Source organism: Chiroxiphia lanceolata, chromosome 1 (assembly GCF_009829145.1).
Source record: "Chiroxiphia lanceolata isolate bChiLan1 chromosome 1, bChiLan1.pri, whole genome shotgun sequence".
In the NCBI taxonomy this organism is placed as follows: Eukaryota; Metazoa; Chordata; class Aves; order Passeriformes; family Pipridae; genus Chiroxiphia; species Chiroxiphia lanceolata.
In genome coordinates, this window is record NC_045637.1 from 110030951 (window position 1) to 110056959 (window position 26009).

The 26009-nt window shown below is 35.9% G+C and overlaps 1 protein-coding gene across 6 annotated transcripts in view; it reads right to left on the minus strand.

The window, feature by feature from the left end:
- ULK4 (unc-51 like kinase 4) overlaps positions 1–26009 on the minus strand; it is a 224203-nt gene that overhangs the window by 49621 nt on the left and 148573 nt on the right. For 5 of the 6 annotated variants that reach the window (XR_004357058.1, XR_004357057.1, XM_032687664.1 and 2 more), the window contains exons 33-35: positions 14793–14959; positions 12154–12252; positions 4379–4564 (exon numbers count right to left, since the gene is read on the minus strand). Coding sequence is in view for 3 of the 6 variants with exons in the window: in XM_032687664.1 (XP_032543555.1) it covers positions 4379–4564; positions 12154–12252; positions 14793–14959 (452 nt within the window). In the remaining 3 variants the exon portion in view is untranslated. The remainder of the gene's footprint in view (positions 1–4378; positions 4565–12153; positions 12253–14792; positions 14960–26009) is intronic. The other variant, XR_004357069.1, reaches the window with a different exon arrangement.

Sequence of the window (26009 nt, forward strand, 5' to 3'; positions counted from 1 at the left end):
TGGAATATTATGGATTACCTTGGTAATTAATGAAATTGATTAAAGGCTGCTTAAAAGATTCAGATCATGAGAAAGATGCATAAGTAGTTTTTCTGCACTTAGTTTGAGATTATTTGACTGCTGTGCTCCCTTGGCAGGAGATGTGCCAACAGGTTCCCCCAGCTTTGTAAGACCATGGGAAAACAGACTGCTCTAGGAATTGCCACACAAGCACCTCCTTGTGGTGCTGAATCCTGGGATCTGAAGCTGTAAAAGGGATGCTGTCTGAAAATCTCTTGAGATTTTGCCTCACCTTCTTTGAGGGAAGCTCCCTATAGATGTACTTGTGAAAATCTACTGAGAAGCAAACCTCCAGCAAGAAGTTTGTCTTACCAGGGGATTGCAGAATTACTACTCTAAATCAAACATTTGTGCTGCTTGGACTGTGTATTTCTCCAAGCTCTAAATGTCTTCATAATGCATGATCAGGGATTAATATAACAAGGATCTAATCTGTGAACTATAGCAGTAAAAATATATACACATATTTTTATATACAAACACACAGCTGTCTATTCAAGAGATGCAAATGCAGCATGACTCTGTATAAAACTGAGGAGGATATAATTACTAATCTACATGACAGAAATACTTAGGGACATGTGAATTTAAGGATATTTTAGACATAGTGATCACTTGTTCCTCAAGCTTTGGCTCATTTGAAACAGGGTAGTAAATCTGCCTGCAGGTACACAGTGATGGCATTGCTGTGGCTCAGATTGGCAGGGAAATCAAATTAGAGTTCAATAGTCCTACAATGAAATTAATGAATGTTATGGAACTTTGCCACAGCTCAAATACTATCATTCCAGCCGTAACATTTTTACTACACAGCCTAATACGATTTGAGAAATCCTTATACATGTCTTCCCCAGGGTATATGACATGCAGATGACATCCAAAATGTTTTATTTGCTCACAAATAAAGGATAAACAACTTTTTGACAGTTATGATACACAAATTAGTGAAAATGAGATTCTGCAAAAACAATCAGAAGAAAAAATTGTGATTTAGGTAGAACTCAATATCCTTTATGAGTAGTACTTAAGGGAAAAGTCACAGAACAAAAGTTCCCTCTCCATAGTGAGTGCAGAATTGCAGGTTAAAGCCTGATTTTTACTCATTTTTCTCAGAGGAATTTCCTTTATTATATGGAAATAAAAGAGAGAGCTGAAATATTTTATTTGTGAGTACCAAGTTGCAATCCCAGAATGATACTGTGCCCAATGGAAAGATATTAGCTAGTTCTATTAAAAAATGCCTTTACATTACATACTAGATGATAAATTGAGATGGCAGGTAGATTTTTTCCTCTGGGGAAAAAAAGAAATTTAAAACTCTTCAGTAAAGGAGGCAAACTCCAAACTATTTGCTTCCCAAATGAAAATGTCTTCTGTTTCCCAAAGAAACACTTTAATCTAGATAATTTAATGGACTGTAATAAGATGCACTATATATTCACAGAAGAGATGGATAATGTATTGATTTCCAGGACAAGTGGCAGGAGAGGCTTCCAGAACAACAAAAATGAGAGAAGATCACTCTCTGATGTCACTGACCAGTTACAAAAATGCTGCTAAAAAAGATAAAGTATTTCTGAATAGCAGCATTGTCTAACCCAAGTTGAAGCAACCAGAACAAGAGAGTTAGTACAATGGAAGAAGGAAAAAATCCCCAACCAAAACAACCCCCTAAAAAACCTCAAACCATGTTCCTTTGATTCAATAATTTTATTCAGTTTCTGCCCATTATATCAATGTCAGCGAGAGAACATTCTTGAAAAAGACTGGTTAACCTGGACTCGACAGAGCCAAAAGCATTGAAAGCTAAAAGGTAATTATAAACAAACCAGAAAGAAGAAAGTCAGTGCTGCCTCTTCAAAGCTTTTAAAGATCTTTACTTACACAGTTGTAAAAGTTAGCTCAAAGCATATTTTTTCTGGTTTTCACTCCTGATGATTTCTTTTTAAAGGAAAATAAAGCCCATTAAAAGGGCTGCTCATAGCGATTCCGTTAATAAGCCTGTACAAAATCTGGCCTATATCTTCATTTCTGTTTAACAAATGAATGCAAAAAAAAATTGCAGGAAAACAATCAGTGAAGAAAGTGTTGGAAGGGGTTTATATTGCCCTTAAGTCAATTTGCTGGTCAAATTTGACAGCAACCTTTAAAAAACCCAAACAAAAACAAACTCAAAACAAATCTCCAACTTCTTGCAAAAAAAAACCCTTCCACCCACTGGAGATACAACACAATGGATTAATACTATTAAATGATAGCAACACATAGGTATCACTTTCCATTTCATCAAGGTAAGGTCATCTTGGAGATCAACAAATTCTCTGGAATACTTTAAACTGAAGACTCTGAAATTGAGACATCTGTCTCCATTGGCTCACTGGGGTCATGTGAAACTAGTCATACTGCTATGCCTTTTCCTTCTTTCCAGCAATACATGCTATAAAGGCATGTACAGCAGAAGCACATGGAGGTTTTTTTGTACGTTCCTGTCTTACCAAAGCAATACCTGTGCCTGCACTAGTGAAATTAATGTTACCACAAATTGAAAAGATGCTCTGTATAAGCACTGATCAGCAAAAATGCAAATTGGTGCATTTACTGATCCCTCTACTAAAATATTGCTCAGATACTAAAAAAGAAAAACAGTGCTCTACACTTCAAAATTCAGCTGATGTGGGTTGAATCCTTCTTAAGTAGATATGACTATATTTTAATGTCTTTTGTGATTATGACAATTTTGACAAGATAATCATCTCCTCTGAACAGGACTTTTTAAGGTTTAGAGAAATAACATAAGATTTATTAAATAATCTGTCAAATTTTCTATGAACCCTGCTTTCAAAAGAAATCCTATGATCTCATTAAAATAATTACAGAAAATCTATGCCTGATATTATAAATAACAAGTACCAGGTATACAAAGGAGAGTACAAGAACTAAAAGTACAGGAACTTGCAGGATTCAAAAGGTGATAGCATCGCTTTGTTCTCTTTAGATAGTAAACAGAAGTTTCCATGTTAACTATCCTGCACTCTAGGTCAACTTTTGAACAACAGTCTTCAAAATGGAGAGAAAGAAACAAGTCTGTACCTATGGTAAAATTAAATAATCTAGATATTTCTCTTTTCTTTCTTCACACTTCATTGCCTCTGTTCTCATCCTGCTTTTGCAGAAAAGCAAAAGCCCGTTCTAAACAGCACAATGATTACTCAGAAAAAGAAGCAGAGGTACAAGCTAAAATCAGAGGAAGTGTCTTTAAAATTCTAAACATCATATCAATTTGAATTTTATATATACAGGCTTCTTTTACAGCAAGATAGAATTGGGCAAAACAGGGAAGAAAAGTATGGTGTTTACTTTCCTGTAATATAAATACAGTAGGCAAGAGAAAGAGGACTAGAACAGCTCTGAATTCTCTATGAGGGTTGCTTCCTCTTAACTCCTGCTGCCATTGATTATGGCTTATGATTATGACTACTCTAGTAGTCAGCACTGCACTTACAAAATTCAAGTACCTTCTGCCTCTTACACTGGGGAAGTTACCCTCATTTAATTGAAAACTCCTGCTTTTGGAGAGTAAAGGGTGAAGTACTCAACCTACAAGGCTGGTGACAATGCAGGCAAAGCTTGTCATCAAGACACTTCAAGATAAAAACCCCACAGTACTATCTGAGACAAAGCTACAGATATTGAAGGTTTTCCACCTAAGCTACCTAAAAGACACAATGTTGTTGTGATGCCACCGTGTTGGAGCATGACAGAACTGATGCTCCTAACTGTGAATAACCTCACCAGAATAAGCTCCTGCATGACTCCCACTGACTGAAGTTCTACATCACAACCACTCCAGCAGAAGTGCTCTCTCACTCAGAGAGAATGAGGACTCAACAGCCTACGCACAAAACTACTCCCAGTGTAAAATGGCATTTTATTCACCATAAAATCAACTACTGTGTTTCTGAACAGCTATTAATGCTAACAGGTTAGTTCTTTCAGAAGACATTCATAAAATTGTTCCAATGCTTCATAGAGATGGATTACTAAACAAATATATAAATAGCATGAGTTATTTAAATAGCTGAATGGTTAACTGAAATAGGAGAACTCCAACAATCACGTAGCAAGAGGTGTTAAGTGTAGAAGGCTATCTTCTCCAGAGAAGTGAAATTCAAAAACATGAAAATCAACTTCACATATTTTGTTTTCAAACTTCTTTTAAAATATTTTTTCCTTTAAGAGGAAAAAAACAGCCAAAAAAATGATCCAGCGATATAAAAAAACCCATGCAGACTTTGAAAAAGTTTAGATGTTGACTCACCAGTCTCTTTACAATTCTCAACAAAAGCTTCAGTTGTCGTGTATCTTTTTTGGACTTCAGTACTTCAGCAAAGCTGTCCATGTTTTCTGGAGTCATACTCTCCTGACTGTTCCCTCCATATAGCTGAACCAGCAATGATAAGCACTGTGAAGCACTCACAAATATTTCAGTATCTTCACTGGGAAGCTAAAAATGAACAAAAAATGAACAAACAAAAATCAAATACCAATTTCAGAAAAATTGCATATCATTGGGGATTTGGAAGAGTATTAACATTTGCATTGTGCCAGGAAAGAATAATTTCTGGTTGACTGACTCAGAATTCCATTAAACTCAGCTTAATAAAGTGATGAAAATATAATTAAAACATACCTGTTCTTAAGCAGCAGTATAACACTGTCTCCATTATGATTCTGTCAAATAACCTATCTATATCAACATCACAACATACTGGAAATGTTGCTCCCAACTATTTTATTCTGCTTTAAACAGAAGTAGGAATAGCAGAAAGTATCATTATAGCCATGATGTCTAATCTTTGACATCATGCACACCATAAAATTTAATTTAATTATTTCTAAATCAAGCCTATGGCTTCTGGTTGAGGTAGACCACAGGCTATCTAGTTCTTTAATGGATTTTAAGTAGTCACATTAGGAGGTACATTTTGAAGATTTAAAATGTTTTCCTAAATTCCAGCTTTTCTGCACTCCTTTGAAGATCAGACACTGCAGCAGGCCCTAGCAATGGGATGGCAAATTCTTTCCTGAGAAGCAAAATTACAGAAGAGATTTAGGGACATGACTAGTAATCATCTTTAAATGAGCTTCTGATAGTACGACACTGCTATCAAAATGATTTATATCTTTTTTGGAAGTACAATCTGGAAATAACAAGTAGAGATACTACATTATATTATATTATGCCTTTATTTGGCACTGACAATGACATTTTGGAACCACAACAGGAATGCAATGCCTAGTTTCAGCATAGAGAGTTCGCAAAAGCTAGTGAAAAAAATCACAGAGGTTTCTTGGGAACAGGCAAGAAGATGATAGACTGGAAAACATAACAGCAAAGGACTGAAAGAATTCAATGTCTATAGAATATCAAAGGGAAGGTTAAAGGGCATTTGATCATATCCTCTCAGTTACATGTGAGAAAAAGCAGGCTGTGGATAGGTTAATGCCTTTACCTGAAAAAGGATTGGTAAGAGATGATAGCTCAAAACTTTAGACAAAGCAATTCAGATTAGAAGGAAGATAATACTTTGATTTCCTTTTTTTCTTTCTCTCTTTAATTAGAGTGATTAACCATTGAAACAACTTTCTTAGAACTGTGACAGATTCTCCATCAAAGGCAACTCAAATATCACAAACCCCCCTTTTTTTTCCTAAAAAAATAACAAACCTATCTACTATGAGGAATTAATTTAGGAAAGTCCTGTTTTACGTTATACACAACCCTCAACTAAATGATTTCAATGGTTTTTCCTCATCTTTTAGTCTATGACCTGAACAAAATAATTGGTAGTGGTCTTAAACTAACTAGGTACAGAAGTGTAAAAACACCTTATCACTCCCACTCATTTTTTTAATTCCAAAAGTACTATTTACATACAAAGAAGCTAGATTAAAGTACAATTAACAGACTATCCTTACTGACAAAAAAAGGAAACAATTTATATAATCTGTCCAACCACTTATATAATATGCCCAACCATTTCAATAATAATTACTTATTTAATCTGCAGTATGAATTTCCTAAGTTTTTTCATTTTAAGGAAAACCCATCCAGTTACTTTAAAGCAATCTGAACATACCATCAGACATACACCCCTCAAATTTTCAAGCAGCAATTCTCCAGGGACCTGCATGCAAATACAATCCTGTCTTCCACTAGCTTAATAGAGTTGGCTGTTTAAAACAGACTGAACTGAGATGTAATCTCTGAATACATAGCCCCAAGACATATCACATTCTATTTGACCTAATACTGTGCAAGTGACAGGACCACAGCAGCTATTTCTTCCTCAGTTTTGCTGTATGGTTTTTCTTCATTCCAATCTAAATGCCACCTATTTGATTATTTCCTTTCCAACATTCAGAATTATCTAATAACATCATCAACATAATTAGCAAGGCAAAAAAACCAGGAAAAGCTAAAAATAGTAGCAAGCTTTATGGCTTCATTTGTCTCTTGAATCTTTATTAAATTTTTAAAAAGTCCACTGATCTCACTTTGGACTTTGAGCCGACTTGTATTTCCATCACTGAAATAAAAATGCCATTAGATAAAGGAAGGACAAATTAAACTACTTTAATGCATGTCTCTCACACCTTTTAAAAGCAGCATTCCAACTTTCAGTTTGTTACTAAATCACTGTAGATAGGTATATCAATCACTCCCTGAAAAAAGCATAGTAAAAGGACTAATATTTGATTTTCCAATATTGTTTGTTGGCTAACCAAATATAAAAAATGAAAAATTAGTGAAAATCTTGGACAGATACATCCTTGCCTGGGCATTGCAGTGGAGTTCCCTGGGTTTCACAAGCAAAAAAATACCATGTTTAGTCAGTAATAACAACAGACATACTTCAAAGTGAGACTGTTCCCAAGCTCTTTTCCTGAGATATTCACTAAATATCAAAGGAGTGGAAAGGTGTCAGCCTCAGTAGATGACTGCCCCTACAACAAATTCGTGTGAAGAAACACATCAAGCACCATGAAACTTAGAGGTTCTTCCCAACAGCAGAAGGGTACATGACTGTCAAGGAAGCAAATAAGCAAGTCCATCTGGCTAGTGTTACTCCCAAAGGAGACTGATTTCAGCAGGAAACCCCAAGTAGTGAGGCAGTGGAACACTGCAACAGGTAAGAAGGAGCTGTGCTTGGGTGCATGGCTTTGCTTGTCTTCTCCTAGGGTGTCCAACCATTTATCATTGTTGTTGTTTTTATTTTTTCCCCAACAAGAGAAAGGAAGACCCTTTCCATCTAATGAAAGGAAACTTCCCATCCAATGTGTCTTGGCATCATATAGACTTGCTCTTCATGGGGTATCAGGCTTTCAGTGACTATTTTCCAAGTATCACTCCAGGGTTCCCAATACTTGCCAACCATGATGTGGCACTATTCAATCACAAATGTCAATGAAATCCTTCATCCTCTGTTGTACTTTAGGCTCTTCTGCTTCCCCAGAGTCCCTTTGAGCTTTGGCATTATCTGGACTTTGGGGAGCAAGTTGCTGTTATCCTGGAAAAATTCAGGGTAAAACAATAGTAGCATAGGGTTTTGTATGAAGAGAACACTAAGTTTGGAATAGGAAAGACCATATTTACTCTGGAGAAAATAAGATCATTTGCTTTCAGTCTAACTCATCAATAATTAAGGTGTAAGAGGAACTCTCAGCAATGTCCCTATTTAAGTATGCCTGCATCAGCATTTTTCTCTGTAACTCTACTGACAAGTAGTGATTTAGATGTCAAAAGTCATAAGCTGGTAACCTGAAATTTAGCACTGGCTGCCAGGTGTTAGCACTGGCTATAAAGAGTACAGGACCTGAAGAAAATTATTGGTATAAAACAAAAGCAATGACTGAAAATATAATAAATATCTGAAAATATAGAAAACCAAGGAATGAAAAATTCAACTTTCAAGTAAATAATATCTCATGTTTAATAAGAACAGCACAGACAGAATCATGTTGCTCAACAACGAATACAGGTGGATGGTTCAGCTCTTAATTAGCTGAAACAGCATGGTGATTATTTTTCTAATCATAATTCAATTTGGTATGAAGTACATTTCTTTCAAACACATTTACAGTTTTTCATGACAGCAGATACTTATGTTTTTATTCTCTCAGGGAAGGAGAAACCCACGAAAAAAATAAACTAGAGTTCTATCACTTTAAGAAAATATCTGACCCTTAATATTTCATATTAACTTGAAAAAAGTCTAGTGGCCTTTCTTTTCTTTTTGCTTTATCAGTCTTAGAGGGGATTACGGATTCAGCCCTTCAGCAAGGTAGAAATGTTAGTAGTACTTCTCCTTGCAGCTGTTATTATTCTGGGCTAATGTATAGCTTGAAGACAATCTAGCACGTTAAAATAAATTACTGAACAGCTAAGGTCATAAATTTTGCCATTCTCTAACTCAAAACTGCAGATCTATTTTTCATTTATTTTAAAATAACACTGCATGACAAGACTTTTGTGCAACACAGACAACGTATTACTCTTTACTTAATTTTTATGGTCATGTTATAACTTCCTCTAAAAGAGCTTATAAGACAAAATTCACTTCTCTTCCTTTCTAGATGGAATCTTCTCTGTGTATTTTAATGTGTTGAAGAGCAGGAAGTTTCTTGTTATTGCATGTCTATATTTCTGCAGTCTGTTCTCAAAAATTCCATCATTTTGAACTGAGTTGCAGTGTGTTCATGAATTGCAAACCGCTGCAAGAAATGTGTGATCATTTGAGCTGAAGTGGCAGTTTTCACACTGCTGGAGTTGTTACAGCATCTAATTTTAGAGTTACAATGAAACTGTCTGAATCACCCAGAGGGGACACTATTTCAGTGCATTAATGAGGTTATACACAAAGAAGTTTATTACGATAAGAGATACATATCCATTAGATCACTAATGTGATTTTAGAGTGTGCTGTAAAAGAAGTACCATTGGGATCTATAGGGAAGATGATTTTGCAAACATTGAACAAAATGTAAAAGCAAAACATCACTATTAATCTGCTAGCTTTGCTATGCTATTCTTATTAGTAAATATGCACAGGTTTAAATTAAAAAGTAAGATATTATATTTTGACTTAGGGCAAAATTGCCATTCTCTTACCTAGGGGAAAATATTTTAAAAATATATATCTATATATATATATATGTCTTTTCAGTTCATTTTAATCTAGCCTAATTGTTGAGAAAGTAAATCCTCATTCTGAAATTCTGTGCATGAGACAATATATTCTTATTTCCTCTGGTGTGTTTGTTTGGGGGTTTTTTTGGGTTATCATTCTTCCGCAGTCACTTTCATTATTGGGTGGTAAATACCTTCATGTGCTCTGAAAACGAATTCTGGGCACAGCCTTAAAATCAGGGCAATACAGAAACAGAAAGGACCTAGAAGAGATCATCTCATTCATCCATGTGCACTGAGGCTTCATATTTGTCCTGTTCCCATTTGCACATGATTAGCTGGACTTCCAACAGTAACATACAGAGCACAGTAAGTAGCTGAAATTTTACTAATAATATTATGATGAAGAAGCCTACCACCAGAAATCAAGAAACGTTCTCTCCCAGCAGTCTGTTAGGCTGCAGAAAAGACTAGAAGATCTACATCTAGGAACTAAATCTGAGACCTACAAAAAATGAAACTCCTTTTTATACGTACTGGCAGGTTTCTGAAAGTTTCTGAAAACCCACACTGAGGTGATTTCAAAAGTAAACATTATTTTTTTTTTCTGTATAATGGGTACATAAAAAATTAGAAGGTGTTTCATATCTTGTATAATTGCTGCAAGTTTCAGTATAATATTCAATTTACATTTATGTTAAGTGGAGGAACATTACCCAGCAAAGGTAAGTGTAATTAACTTTTAAACACAAAACTGCCAAGCAGAAGACTAAATGCTCAATTTATTTTCCTCTTATTGATCAATTAAGGGCATAATGATCATGGGATTAAATATTGAATTCTCCATATTTGCAGTGTTTTCTGCATGATAGAATTTGTAATTATTTCTTCTTTTGCATTCTTAAAACCCTGAAGTTTCATTTACATGCAGTCTAGGTTTCCTACACTTGCTTTGCTATGCCTTTAGTGATAGACTAAATCACAACTACAGAAGGGAAAAATTGATTGTGTTTGACATTTTCAAGTTTAACTCACATTGATTTTTTGAGAGATTATTGAGAGAGAAAAACATGTAGAACTTGAGGAAAATAAAAAGACAAGTAAATGGGGCATGGGATAATAACCTACTTGAGGGATATACATATCAATGAGGGAAAACAATTATTCAAGGTGACATAAGAAACCATAAATATGGTAAGACAGGTAGAAATAGCAAACCAGAGAAAATAATTTTAACTCAATATCTTAAAGTAATGATCAGTTCAACATTTAAGATCTCCATTACCTCCAGAAAACAAAGTTCGCAAAGAAATGAATGCCTCAAAACAGCAATAAAGGGTTATGTAGCCACATAGCCCAACGAATACAGAGAACAACCACTGGCAGCTAAAAGAAGTGGCTAAAAGAAATGGTCTTTATTCTTTACCTATATATAAGATCAGCAGATTTAAAATCAGCATTTTAAACATACCAAAATCTGTAGAAGTACAGAACAAAGCAAAACCCAGTGATAATTTGCAGCCCTGCTTCTGAAATACAATGGCAAATCACAATCTAATCAGTACATGCTAACTGTACAATTAACCTATTCTTTAATTAAAAACCTATAAAAGACTTCCAGGTGGTATAAGCTGAGTAAAACTTGGCTTCTAATTTTCTGTTCTTTAGAGAGTTAATAGAATTTAAATTTATGACTAGTTTCACTTTAAAGGAACATTTGCATCTCTTCATGTCCTACTATTTATCATATATAGTGATTAAAAAAAATAATAAAAAGTAAATTAAAAGAATTTATAAAGATGAAATATTATATAGTTAAAATTCAGCCACTTCGTTTTAGATCATTCAGTGAACATTTGTGAAAAGCCTTTGCCAATAGCTGGTTTAAGGAAATCCATCAAAGGAGGACTTAGCAACAAGTACAATGCCAAAAATTAATATATAAGGAATCACACACTTCCCAAAAATAGAAGATGAGAGACAGTGCTAAAGATAGTAAAAGGACCACACTATTGATATCACAAAACACCTGAAAACCTCTATTTAAATGGAAAAAAAGAATCATGTCTGGAAGAGAACACAGTGAATTTGAAATGCCTCTAAGTGAAATAACCTGGAAAGGATACTGTGATATGCCACAGGGAAATTCTCACATTTTAATGGCTTTATATTGAATAAAAGGCTGATGGAGCCTCTAAAAGCCCTGTCCAGCTCAAGAAGCACTCCTTACTACAAATCATTACACACAGTCAATACAGATCTCTGGCACAGTATTATGGAGGTTGAGCTGATGGGATGCATCAGGGCCACAGTGCAGCACTCTGTGGAGATTTCAATGCAGTGCTGTGACACCTAGTAAACCCTGGAAAGGACTGTCTTTAAACAGACACACTTCAAAGATGTTTACAGATCACTGGGGACCACTCCCACTCATAAATCCCTCAGGGTCATGTTAAAATAAAAGAAAACCCTTGAGAAAACTCAGAAGGCTGAAACTCAAGAAAATAATATTTCAAGGCATCACTCACTGCAAACTAATTTTGCATTTGTTGGCTTTTGTAATGGTAGCAGTACTATTAGTGTCATATTTTGAATACCATCCTTTCCATATGCAGTGATCACTAGTTCATTCTGAAGGGCTAAAATTTGGTTATACATATGTATCCAAACTGAGAATCTACCCCTCATCCCACTTCTATGCTTGGGACAGACAGATTTATTCTGACATCACCGGTAACCTGTAAGTCATTGTGACCTATAGCTTTTTACAAAGTGTTAGAGTACTAGGTGGTAGCTTATAAACAATGAAAAACTAACAAACAGAGCTCGAAGATGTTGAATTCAATTGAATAATTCCAACTTCAGAAACGTTCCAAAAGGCTTACAAACATGCAAATTCTCACCAGTTGAATAAGCAGGCTAATTAGGTCCGTCAGGGGTTTATTGATAAGCAGAAGGTCTTCGGCAGCCTGTGTGTCCCCTCCTGTGCCAGATTTCTGTGCCTTAATAAGAGAGAAAAAATCAAAAGTGACCTTGGTGACTGTTCTGGTATGAGGAACAAATTAGGTCCATTAGGTGGTGGAAGCGTGAATAGAAGTCTGAAGGAGACTTATGAACTCTTCTAGTTAAATATTCCTGAGCTCCCAATGAGCAGTTACACTCCCTGTGTCTGTGACAATAAGCACAAAACAAATGGGGTTCCTGCTGTCATGCCCATTCTGCACAGGCTGAATATACTGACCCACATGACATTTCTTCAGAAAAACGTAATAAACTGTACATGTAAAAGACACCTCCAAAGTCATAAATGTTTCATGCACTTGTAATTTCTGTCAACATGACACATCTATTTTAACATTAAAGTTCAAATGGTTTTTTTTCCCCTTTATCAGGTACAATTTCACATGCAACTCAAACCAAGAAAATCAAGGTGACTGAAAATTTAGGATTCTCAGCAATATTGCCCAATTTTGCTCATCTGCCTCACTCTGTATCCCGGAATATTCACAGTATATTACAATAATTTAAATTATTTTTGAAAGAGGAATAATAAAGTTTCCAAGTGACCAAAGTCTGAGATAAGATCTGTTACCACTTGTAATTCTGACCACTCATCCCTCCTCATCAAGACACACTACCAACCTAGGCAGTTGTATTTATGACCCATCCCTGCCCCAGGGCACCAGAAAGGTCTGCTTGCAAGATCTTTCATTTAAGTTCATTATCTTGAACCAGCTTTGGACTATGACCCTACACAGTCAATCTGCTAGAGGAAAAAGTAAACATTTTTTCTAAAGAAGACATTTTAAACTAATTTTTTATTTATAGCTCAATCCTAAAAATCACTGTCCAAGTGCAATAACTGAAGATTTTCATTTGGTTAAGTGAACAGAGGAGCAAGTCCCCTAAGGCAGGAGACACTACTGCTCAAGCTCCACTGTTGATACTGATGAGTGGAAAGGATAGTGCCTTTCTTCTGGAACGAATTTTAAAATAAAAGAGAACCGAGGAGCTGTTTCTCCAGGTGAGAAGTCACATTGGTATGTCCCTCACTGAGACTCACCGCAATGATCTGGAATGCTGAAGTCCAAGAAGGACAACAAATGCAGAGAAAACCAAAAAATGGAGTGTTTATATTAATGAAGAAAGGCAAGTAAGTCACCTTCACAATGCAGCTGGATAAGGTTATCACCTTTTACACAAAATGCTTAAATAAAAAGGATTCAAGTGGAGGTACTACCATTTCTAAAAGTCAACTTAAGCCTCAAAAATGGATAACACAAGAAAATTTGATTTTCCTTTTCAAGTTCTGTTTTAGAAGGCATCTTACTCAGAAGATCTGTATAAAAAAACAGTCCAAGAGTAATATTCATGTTGCATTTAGTGACACGTGGATAGTGGCCATCATTCAATAGTGCACGTGTACTGATACACCTGTAGAACTCTCAGGCCTTCTGACAAGTACTGTCTAGATGAGTAAGCCAAGGCAAGTAACATCATGGTAAAATTTGTTTTTTAAGGGCACAGGACAGAGCTATGCTTCAAAACTCAGTTTTCCAGCTGCTTCTTATTATTTATTAGCATTCCAGAGCAAAGCAGATTACTTTGACAAGAGTTAGACAAAACTGGAGCTGGAGTTTTAGTGCATCAATTAACTGAAGTATTCAAGTAAAGCCAGAATAGAATTTGGCTTTGAATGAATAGATTTAATTTTGTATCCAAATAAAAACCTTCAGTTTGACTAATACTACCAAACCATGTGCAAGATCCTCTTTCCTCACTTGTCCTCCAGAATAACTGGCCTCACCACTGTTATATGGAAAGTAAGTACAGAATTTAGCTCTCTGCGATGGAGTGATGCCAAAAATATGACAATCAGGAATTAGCCTACAAAATTTGATTTACAAAGTGATTCTTAGATGAGAAAACCATTACAGAACCTGCTAACAGAGGACTCAAAAAAGACCAAGTATTGTACCATCACATTTAAATTTTCTTCCAAAAATTAAAGAAAAACAAAGCAAAAACCTCCCAGTGAAATATCTGGTTGATAACATGGCTGATCATGTAAATCAGTGTAGAAAAAAAGAAAAAAGCTCAAATTTCAACATCAACTTCTTACATTAAGCCTTCTTTAAAAAAAAAAGAGAAATGAAAACAAAGCACAAAAGCAAGCAAACAAAAAACTTGACTAAAGAAAAATTCAGCAGATCATTTAAAAACAAAGCAAAATTTGTTAGCTTAACATCATGTCTAAAAAAAGATGAATGCTTCTTCTTGATATGTTACTAAGAGAGTTACGTGAAATTTCTTTGAATTGTATCTTCCTTTTTAAGGACAAGGATGGCTTTCTTGGAGGAGGAAGTCCTACCAATACCATGACTTGCACTGATTCAAACAGAAACTTGGAAGACAAATTGAGTTTCCACCACACTAAAAATTCAATAAAATCAGAATAGTGGGAATCTCATTACTAGGATAACAGGAAGTTATCTAAAAAATTGTTTAAGATGGTAATGGCCCCAGGAAATAAATCACATACCTGCAAAGTCTGGCGTACAATGTTTGCTGTATACATAAGCATGCACTGCAAAATGTCAAGCAAGGACAGAAGTAGTGCATTTACTGTCTTGGTGCTGCTTTTATCATCTGCCTCCAAGTACAAAACCACAGCTTCTGTTAGGAGATTACAGATGTGATGAGCCAGTCCTACATAGAAAGTGAGATAAAAAAAAAAAAGGTTATCAGAAAAAGAACAATGTGGAAGGTGACCTAGATAAAAATAATAGATTAGGATAAAAACAAATTTTACATACATTATGAATATTTATTCGATTTCCTCTTTTTCTCCATAATTATCTCGTTTTCTATTCTGTTTGGACCAGCTCATAAAGAGAGTTAAACTGATACAATCAAATTTGCTAACTGCATGAAAAATTATGTAACATTCATTAAATTAAAACATACTTTGAATCCTAAACTTTTCTGTAGCATGCTGGTACACAAGATTCCTTCACAATACCTTCACAACTCACAAGAATTCAGCCATTTCTCCAGTCTGTTACAAAGTGCCACTTCAAGGTGGCACAAAGTTTCTTAACTGGTCTGCCAATTAGAACCTTCCCCATATGTTTTAATTGTAGAATCGAACAGTGCTTAACATAACATATATTCAGAAGATCATTATAAATGAAATACTGAATACTACACTTAAAATGTTTTTAAGATTTGCTTAAATTATGCAAGTAAAAACTTTGCTGAAAATATCTTCTTGTTTTGAAGGGGTTTTTTTAAGCTCCTTTAGAATTCAACATCAGCTCCTGTAGCTTGCCTGACTACAAACCAATTGACATAGCAGAAAAAATATAATCTGTTTCAAGGCAACACCAATTCAGTACAGAATCTTTCTTATTTTCAAATACGAAGTGACTGAGTTTATTATATTTGATTTTAATCTTTTTCTTTCAGAGTTTCATATGGGATGAAAGATACTTTGTTTCTTAACATAGTACGTTTGTAAACTGTCTTTTACAATGGCAATTTGCCATGCAGTCACTTGGGTAACACTGTCCCAAGTGTTACCCAACACTGTTGGGTACATCAGCTTCTAGTTCCCATGATTCTCAAAAATTACGGAAGTATTTCACTGATTTCAGTGAAGTAAAAAGACCTATTTTATAAGTTCTCCTTTAAAAAAATAATTGCATATATTTTTACAAACACCAGTACATGATTAAAATGAGACATTACAGAATACACTATGTGCTTACACCATTCAGCTTTTAAGAGCAGTCAAAGTTGTGGGGCATTGAACTATTTGGGCTTTGAAAGATGTCCCATCCATTAACTAAACTTCCCATGAAATATTTTTCTCCCCTATTCCTCACCCTTAATACTTTCTTCGGGAAATTAAATACAAAACCTTTCATTTAGAATACAGTTATGGTTCTAGATCATTAAGACTTGGACTCTGCTTCTATCACACATCTTTTTTATTTTTATGATTACTAGCATTATTCTTTTCACAAGAGTTTGATTGATGGATGTCAGCTCAAGCTAAGCTTTGAATTTCCCGGAGTTTTGTCTGAATAAATCAAGCTCTCAAAATTAAATCACTTTAATCTCACACATTTAATTTCCTTCTCCATTTTCAGAGTGAAATTTCTGCTGCAGTTCTGAACACTTCATACAAAAATGAAATAGCACACAGAGACACATTTAAGTGATGCCACCAATACCCACCAAGAAGAAAAAAAACCAGACGTAATTGTAATTGTATGTCTACTTGATACAAAATATATAGTTTTTCTATGACTATTTTCAACAGGCTAAATCAGAATAAACCTAAGAAAACAGTCCAGCAAGACTTTGTCCCTATCAAAGAGATGTCTGAAAAATTGCCTGCAGGGCTATGACCCAGTACACATTGTTTCTCCCTGTATAAGGCCACAAAACCAGCAGCCACATCAAATGAATGAGTCACCCCATTCTTTCCAGATGTCTTACTTATAACCCTTAAGACGGTGACTTGGAGACGAATACTGAGAAGGCCACTTTCACACACAGGCATTGCATTGTATGGGTCATCATTAAGAATTTTTTAGGCAGTAGTACTCTCTGCATTTACAGAACTAAGTAGGGAGTGACTAGTAGTGAACAAAACACCAGGATCCATGACTGTGATCTGCAATCTTTTCCCTTTCAGCTTTGAACAGGACTTGCTTATTTCCTTAACTGCACCAACCTGAGTCTCAGAACTGCCTCATCTCTGCTGTTTGGTCAACAGGGAGGTGAACCAAACACTCAACCTTCTCCCTATCCATTGAGACATGAATAATGTAATTACTTAGATTTTATTTTCTTGAAGTATTTACATCCTAAGGGTATGCATATTAGCAATCCTGCCTCCAAACACCTGAGATATTCATGTTTACTTAGTTAACTAAAACATCAGAACTAATGAATTTTATTTAAGTGGATACAAGCTCACACAGAACTATACATACAAAGATATGCATACTAAATTTGGAAAGTTGTGAGGGAAAAAATTTCCTGGACCTAAAATACCTTTGGAAAATTTAGCACATCAATATTTTATAATAAAGACATCTAAAATAAAACACTGGTGCAAAATGTTCCTTAGTGCACTTCATGATTCATACAGAAACCTGATAAACACTTGGTTCCACAGATAAAGGCCACAGACCGACCACTTGACCAAGTAAACAAAGTTCCAGGCACGGTATTTAAAATACTTCATTGCATTACAACAAAATGAAAATTGGAGGCCACAGTTGTAAATATATTCCTTGCTTACACCACAAGACAAAATACACACTCTTTGTCCTCAGAAGAGAAAGTTGGGAAGCTGTGACCATGACAAAACTCAATAGAAGTTTAACAGCCTTGACTACTGGCACTGTAACCAGTTTACTCAAAAAGGCAGCTATAAAGATCAAGTCTGACATGTTTCAGCATTCCAAAAATTGAATCCCAGAACAGCTAGTCTGCAAAAAAAGCATTCAAATCTAAAAAAAAAGAAATTGCATTCATAATTCTGTAATATAAAAATCACATATGGATCCCTAAGTTTCAGAAGATACCTTGAAAGTTTTCTCCCAAATTCTACAACAGATTCAAAAACCACAATTTAATTTGCAATAAAGCCTAAATTAATACTTATCTTTCAAAATTTCAGACACTACATTTCAGAGTCATATTTAACAGACATAGGTTTCTTATGCAGAATTCTCAACTCTTCATTAGAAAGTAAAATAGGCTCTGATTCAAAGGCACACACTCCATGCACTCCTGAACTTTGCAAGTGATGGATCTGAATATAAATTCTGTATCACAGAAGAGAAATAAACCAAATTCAATCGAGGAAGATTATTCTACTGGGACAACCTACATATATTTAAGTATTCTGGTACTTCCAAGTATATTGGCAATAGTTCACCTTCTCAAGAGAAAGGTGTTAGTTTACACGAGTGAAAGTAATGTACTGTAATTTCTTTCAGCTAGGCATTTCTTATTAAGGCAAGTAAGTAAAAACTTATCATTTAACCTATTACAGAGTTTTTTGGTTACTCTATTAATCTGCAAAGTTCTGCAAACAAAATATATCACACTGTACTGTTCGTAGCTTTAGTTATAGTCTAAATTTGTTACAATACTTCATAGTGCACTAGTCACACCTTATATTTATTTGTACAAGAAGGACCTTCAAAATATCAAGCCTCGGTGCAGTTCTCTGCTATTCAAATTTTGCTGAAAAATAAGGCAAAAGTTGCATTCTATATCAGAATTATTGTGGTTATAAATTAACAGAATTTGAATTAAACAAAGAACCTTTTCTAACTGCAGTTCAAGATTCATAACGTATTAAAATGATTGTATACAAAATTCCTAGCCATGGATTTATAGCACTTGACAAACCCAGTGTTCACAGAAGAGTATTTCTCCTGCCCAGAGACCCCTGCAATGAACTGAACACGTCGCTAATAGTGTTTTATGAATGTGGACTGTGATGACTATGCCTGTGTTTTATAAATCTTTTCAAAAGATAAAAGGAGTCTTTTGGCCCATGATACAGCTAATCGGACTGAATGTGCCATGATACCTTCTGAAATGAAAGCTGAGAAGAGAGATTTTATTCTCACCTATTAGTAAGATGGATAAAGGAAAAAAAATCTTCACTTCCCAATCATACGAAACATCAAAGGACAGCCTAGGAAGCAATCTTCTAGGCAATCCTTTCATGCCTACCAGCAATTAGAGCATTCAACAAACCTCTCTGCTTCCAGCTGAAGAAAATGTTAGAACAGGTGCACTTCCTCTGAACAATGCCACCGCACAGCCAAGCAGCCAGCAACAAACCCCCTCAGCCTGGCAAAAAGGTTTCTCTCTGTTCGTCTCCACACATTTCTCTCTGGAGAGCCATTTTCCCCATTTGTATCACACCTACACAACTGAATCCCCAGGGATATTACCAAGTACATATTCACTAGACTTTTCCTCCTTCTTTTAGTTACAGAGTGGACCTGCGATATTAACAGATTAAATAGAAACCATATTTTATAATCTTTTAAATTTTAATGCTAAAACTCAAAAATATTGCTAAGAAGAAACACAGGACTGTATTATGATAGATTCTAGCACACAAGAATGAGTTCCTCAGTACCTGAGCACTTAAGATAATCCATTATGTCATAAAGATTCTTCATAAAACCTTATTTACCTACATAAACCTGGAATTCAATTTGCATTATTTGCATCACAGCACTACTACTCAAATTTTCCTGTTTTGAACAACTGAACTAGACAACAAAAGGCACACATGGTATCTTTAGGGTAATAGCATTTTTAAAGGAGGCGCATTGCTTTTAATGTTATTTTTGTTTATTACTTGTTACTGGTTTTGTTTTAGGAACTATTTGTCTTAGCATTATAATACTGAGGTAAGACTAAACTAGAATAGTAAATTAGATCACCAACGATTTCAAAATTTGGTGAGTTACGAATGTTAGATCAAGTGGAAAGACAATGATACAGCTGTTGAGCAGATCAATTGCATGACTGCTGCCCTGAAAATAATTTTCTATTCTGATCTTAAAAATGAAAAGCATCTAAAGAACAAAGTTTTGCACATGCTGAATAGTCTATTCCTACTACTGGTAGACTGACTAGACATTTTACGACTAAAGAATAGGTTTGAGGGATAAAAATCTCATTTGAATTTGTCATACTGAAGTGGTCAAGGCTCTCCAGCTTCCCTCTGTGGGAAGAGTCTGTGGTTCAGATTTTCCTACACACATGGAAGGTAGGGCACTCACCAACAGTGCTGTCCTCACACACAGCAAAATGGGTGTGGTAAGGATGATGACAACCAGGGAAGAAAAACCAGTTATAACCTTTACTCCAGATAGGTTGGAAGTGGACTGCAAAGTACTATATCTTGAGTGTGGATGCCTGAGAGGAATACTGACCTGACATTCTCAGTGGCAATATGTTTCTGCTTTGAGTCAAAGCACGACATTGGTCTATTTTACTTTTTCCGGGACTGGCAGCATTTAGCTGTTATTGTTAGAAGTCAATTTAGAGGTGCCACCTTTCACTTGTGAAAAAAGGGTGCAGAACTGGAGACTCCCCAGGGAACCACATCAAACTCTTCTCAACCAAAGAGAATCCTGCCAACAGAGAAATCTACTTTTTCTATAATTTAATCTATGGAACAAGCACATAGGTTATTTAGACCAGCAGGTGTATAGATCAGCCAACTAAAAGATAGAAAACCAAGTGAATTCTCTCATAAGAAAAAGTATCTGAATGTAATAAAGGATAGTAAAAACACAACTTGAACTATTTAGAAAAAATAAAATCACGTAGTGCTGCATATGCTTGAGTGGTCAATACAAAAATAATGATATATAACAAATTATACCAACTAGGCTAGACCGTGGTTGTTCTCTGTGAAAAAATGTGGTTAGAATAACATACACAGAGGAGTATTTCTGAAAGTATAATTACTGATCCCTTGAGAGTTCCTGATTTGCTGCTTCTTTTGAAAATGAAAAAAAATTAATAAAAAAAGAAAAAATGAAAAAGAAAAAAAAGAAGCTTCTCATCTAAGGATCTTGTTAAGATTTCTGTGACAAAATTTCATCTGAATTCAGGTTTTTGTGTCAGATTGGCTCAACCATTCTATAATTAATTCAGAAAAGATATCCAAGCTGTTTGAAACTTAGTTCACAGCACATATGGGTACATATCATCAAAGTTTTGAAGGCAAGGAATTTTGTTCTAGACAAGATTTACCAAGATAGTCCTCATTCCTAGGAGTACAACCCATTGAACATGAACATGAACTTGTTCAACAGGGATGGAATGAAAGATCAGAAGGTAATTTCCCTTGGAAGATAGTTTTAAGAACATTCAAATTCTTTCTACTTATATCAGAACTAATAAAAATTTTTTCCAAAATTTATGTGAGTGAATACTACATAACTAAGGACTGTAATAACATTCAAGAGATCTATTCAAAATGTTGATAAGACATTAATAGTGTCTCATGTGAGCAGTCAGTTTTGATTTGTTTGGATAACGAGCTGTTGGGCACCACAGTCTCTAAAAATACTATCTGCTTCTTACAGTCTCTAAGTAGATGAATATAATTGGACATTTGCTACAAAAAGACAAGTGAAAAATATAACAGAAAGGTAGGATCCACTGAAGATGTACACGCAAACTTTAAATGCTTGTATCAGGTGGCTTGTGAGACTAGACATAAAGGAAACTTTTTTTTTTTAAAGTATTCTCTCTTCAGAGAAGGATTTTAGCACCCAGCAGTCATAAGATTTGCTGCCAGTTCTGTCATTCATGTATGTTATGTACATCTCAAATAGGCTGGTTTTTTGGTAATCGGGGCCCATAAGCCTCTTGATGCCTGTAAAACCTAGTGCTGCCATCCCAAGAGGTAGCTGACAATACAGTGGAGTACAAGGCTGAGGTTGCCTGACAGCTGATCATTTTGCAAATCGCTCTGTTGACAGCAAACACTAATTCTTCCCAGGGGTTTACTCATGATCAGTTGTTCAAGGGTATTACCCCTACAGTAGTGCGAGTGTGCATGAGACAGAGAGGATGCGAATACTCCCCAGTTTCCCCAAAAAAGTCATGCTAGGCTGCTTTAAACTGTTCAAACAGGTAGTCTGCACTAACCCTACTTGAAGCAGATTCACATACTCGAATGACCCTTCTAGCTGGAAGACTTGGAGAGGGATAAAGGTGGAAATAATACAGTGACTTCCCAGGGTATACATTTAAAATATTTCTGTCACCAACTGTGCATATATTAAACACCTAATTCATTCCTTTCATGTGGATTTAAGCATTTTTGTTCATACAGGTTTTTAATATGTCAGTTGTGCAGTACTTGCAAGCACAACATTTCATCACCAAAGAAGGAAAAAAAAAATTAAATAAACCAAAACTCTAATATGATAAAACCATATTGTCTGGATTGACTATTACAGCTGTTATTAAGCAAACTCTATAGCAACTTTTCAGTTAGATATGTTTACCTGCATGTCAGAGATACATTAGAGCTTGTAGTTTGTTTTATAAAGCTCTCTAATTCTACAGCATGCTATACTTCTAGTCAGATCCCAATACACCCTATTTTATCCCTTACAAAGTGTCAAGTAAAATAAAATCCCTTGGTTTTGTCAGACAGAAGGTAGATGACGCTTAGTATGTTTTCCAAACAGTAGGTTTTAATTTTCTGTATGAGGAACAGGAATATCTAACAGGACACTACTCTTTGAGAAGACAACAGTCTTTAAAACCTTCTTTAAAGCCAGTCTGAGATATTGTCAACTGCTGCTTCACAGCTACATGGGAGAATGTCAAGTTGTGAGTTAATGTACAGTGTATGTACATTACATACATAATGTATGTACATATATACATAAAGACTCCATGAGGTCCTCAAATTAATGCCAAAAACTAGAAAAAGTTCTTTACTAGACTAAAATCTGTTATATTTAGGAATTCTTTGCATTCAGCAAGATTCAGAGTCAGTAAAGATTCAATAAAGACTTTTGATTTACTGCTCTGAAAGATCAAGTCTCCAACAATCACCATGTGATAAAATACAGAGGAATTTATATCCTGGGCTTAATTTAGAACTAGAAACTCTTCTAAAGAGATTATTATTTTAATAATAGACTTCCTGTCACACAAGATTAAATCCTGTTTATCTACTTCAAATATCTTGGCGTGCTTCTGCTTTGACATCAACTTTCCCTTCTACCAAAATCCTTGAGAGACCACATTCAAACTTTGAGAGCTGCCTTTTTGACAAAACCCATACAAAGCAGACATGAACAGCCTCAGAATGCAGATACAGCCCTAAACTGTTGTCACAAGCTGACAGTATTCAACAGCTTTGAATGACATTACCAGGACTAATTGCTCCAGCTAGGCCTTCAAGAGGCCCTGGACTGGGAGTGATAAGAACCAATGCACCTTGGCTTCAGAAAATTCTCTTAAGTTTTCAGATTTAAATTGCAGAAATAAACCACAGTTGAATACTGTGATAAGGGTAAAAGCTCTATACATTTCCCTACTGAAAAGTCACGCATGTAAGAAAAGATATTAAGTATTTATTCCTATTCCTCTAGGTCTATTTACACCAGTCTGCCATAGGATGAAAACTTAGTACAAATACTTGTATTTTCAAGTGACACTCTTCTACTATTGTTACAACTACACCAAAGACCAAAAGCAAAGGCTAGAGTATCCACTAAGTGGAATTTGCTACTGGTTATTACAACAAAATTGAATCTATGCCACAATTTCCTGTAACATCCTGTGTTATTCATCAATTAAGTTTACAACAGAAATGAAAGCTGACAACCAGTAATTGCAACTGTCCAAGGTGGCTTTGGTGTATGTGCACTTACATGATCAAAGGGCTTAGACAGAGGTCAGGATGCTACATGATAGTAAATCAGGTTTTGTAGCTATGACCAGATATATTTTGTAGACTGTGTTAGGTCAACTATTTTCCGAGTAAGTGTTGGGATAACCTTGACCAGCAGACTCTCTAATTTGCTATCATTTGACCATATCAATAATGCCACACCCAATTAAATCTCTAAAATCCAACTTTTCAGCTCAGATGATGCTATCTTTCTTAATAACTGGCTAAGGCATGTCTTGTTTTGTTTGCATGTATACTTGTTCTATTCTGACCTATCCATGATTTTCAACCCTATCACTGGGATCTTTGAGCTGAAACCCATCACACTGTGATCATGCTGTCACTGGTTATATCCTGGCTATACCTAATATTTAGTGCCGTACCTAATATTTGTCATTAGTACAACCTAGACCAACAGAGTCTTCATTTTCTGTCAGTACAGCTACCTGATCCCAACTATCTTGACTTCAACAGCTCAGCTTACTTAATCAAGAGAGAGTCCTAGCTCTGAAAGAACAGCAAACCTGTGCGTGCTTGAATTCTGTGCTCCTTACCTTGTCTTCCCTATCTCAAAAGGACCCACACAGTAGGAACATGGGTCTAATGACACTGGGTTTTGGACAACCTCTACACTTTCTATGCTGGGAGTTGTGAAGTCTGTGTGGGTATGCCAACAGACTCGCTCAGACTCTTGGTGAAACTTCTGTATAAGCACCAGAAGCAGATCACATGGAACAGTTCGGCCTACTAGGCGATCTTGGCCCAAACCACCCAGTTTTGAAACAAAAACAGGGAACTATACCACCCTCCCAACAACAAACTGCAATTAATCCTGTGGTTGATCCGATGCTTTAACTGAGAATCAGAATTCTGCTTTGCTTAACTGAAACAACTTCTTCAGAGGTGAAACAGAAGTTAAGAACCTTGATACAATTACAGCGATAGAGATGGCCACCACATAACAGAAAACGGTGATTTAGAGAGATAGGATACTTTTAAGTGTGTGCCTTGTGAAGATGTGCAACAGAACAGCAAAAGAAACTTAGCAGCTAAGCAATTGTTTCGTACTGGTTTTGGCTGGGATAGAGTTAAATTTCTTCACAGTAGCTTGCAAGGCTCTTTGGTTTGGTTTTGTGCTGAACACAGTGTTGATAACACAGGGATATTTTGGTCATTGCTGAGCAGGGCTTACACAGAGTCAAGGGCTTTTCTACTCCCCATCACACCCCACTAACAAACAGAGCGGGAGTGCACAAGAAGTTGGGAGGGGACACAGCTGGAACAACTAACCAAAGGGATATTCCATATGATATTGTGTCATGCTCAGCGATAAAACTGGAGGGGAGATTGGCAGGGCGGACACTGCTCCTGGACTGTCTGGGCATTGGTTAGACAGTGTTGAGCAATTGTTTCCATTTGCATCACTTGTTCTTCTTGAGAGTTCTGTTTTCCTCTGTCTCCGGTTTGCTTGGTTGTTTGTTTTCTTTCTCTCTTTTCCTAACAATTTTTTAAATTATTCTTATTCTACCTTTTCAACTATTAAACTGTTTTTATGTCAACCCATAAATTCCTTTCTCATTTTTACCCTTAAAATTGTCCCCCCACAGCACTAGGTGGGGGGAATTAAGTGAACAGCTGTGTGGTGCTTAGATGCCAACCATGGTTAAACCATGACAGTACCATTTCCTTTTTCTCTACCATGCCTGCTCTGCTGGGCATAAGTGTTTACTAGGTATTAATGTACATACAGGGTCAAAGTAGGTTTACCAGCTTCCTCTAACAAGGAGCCTCCATCATCCTATCCCAGTGTGTGCTTCATATGTCACTTCTTATGTGCCTTGGGCACTACCGCTACGCATCTACATTTCTCTTTCAGCCTGCTTATGCCCAGACCACTGATTCGAGAAAGCAAGTTCAGGCAAGGAAATCCAGTTCAATCTTTTTGTGTGAGAAGATAATGGGGGCGGGGGGAAAAGGTAGTTTACAATGAAGGACTCATGTTCCTTTGTTCCTCCCCCATGTAATCTCAAGTGAAGAGATAAACATCAAGGATGACAGAATTTAACAGTAGCTTGAAACAATGAAGTAATATCCCCAGCATTTTCTAAAACAATATACTCTGCAACAGATTCAACACAGGTCACTGCTTCCATCTAGGATTCAGGATTGCAATAGATATCCTACAGATTGGTGGTATCAGGGCATATTTGATGGGGCTTCCCTCTGTTTATGCAAAGAAACACTTCTTCTGGTTCAGAGAGACTGTCAGTATGT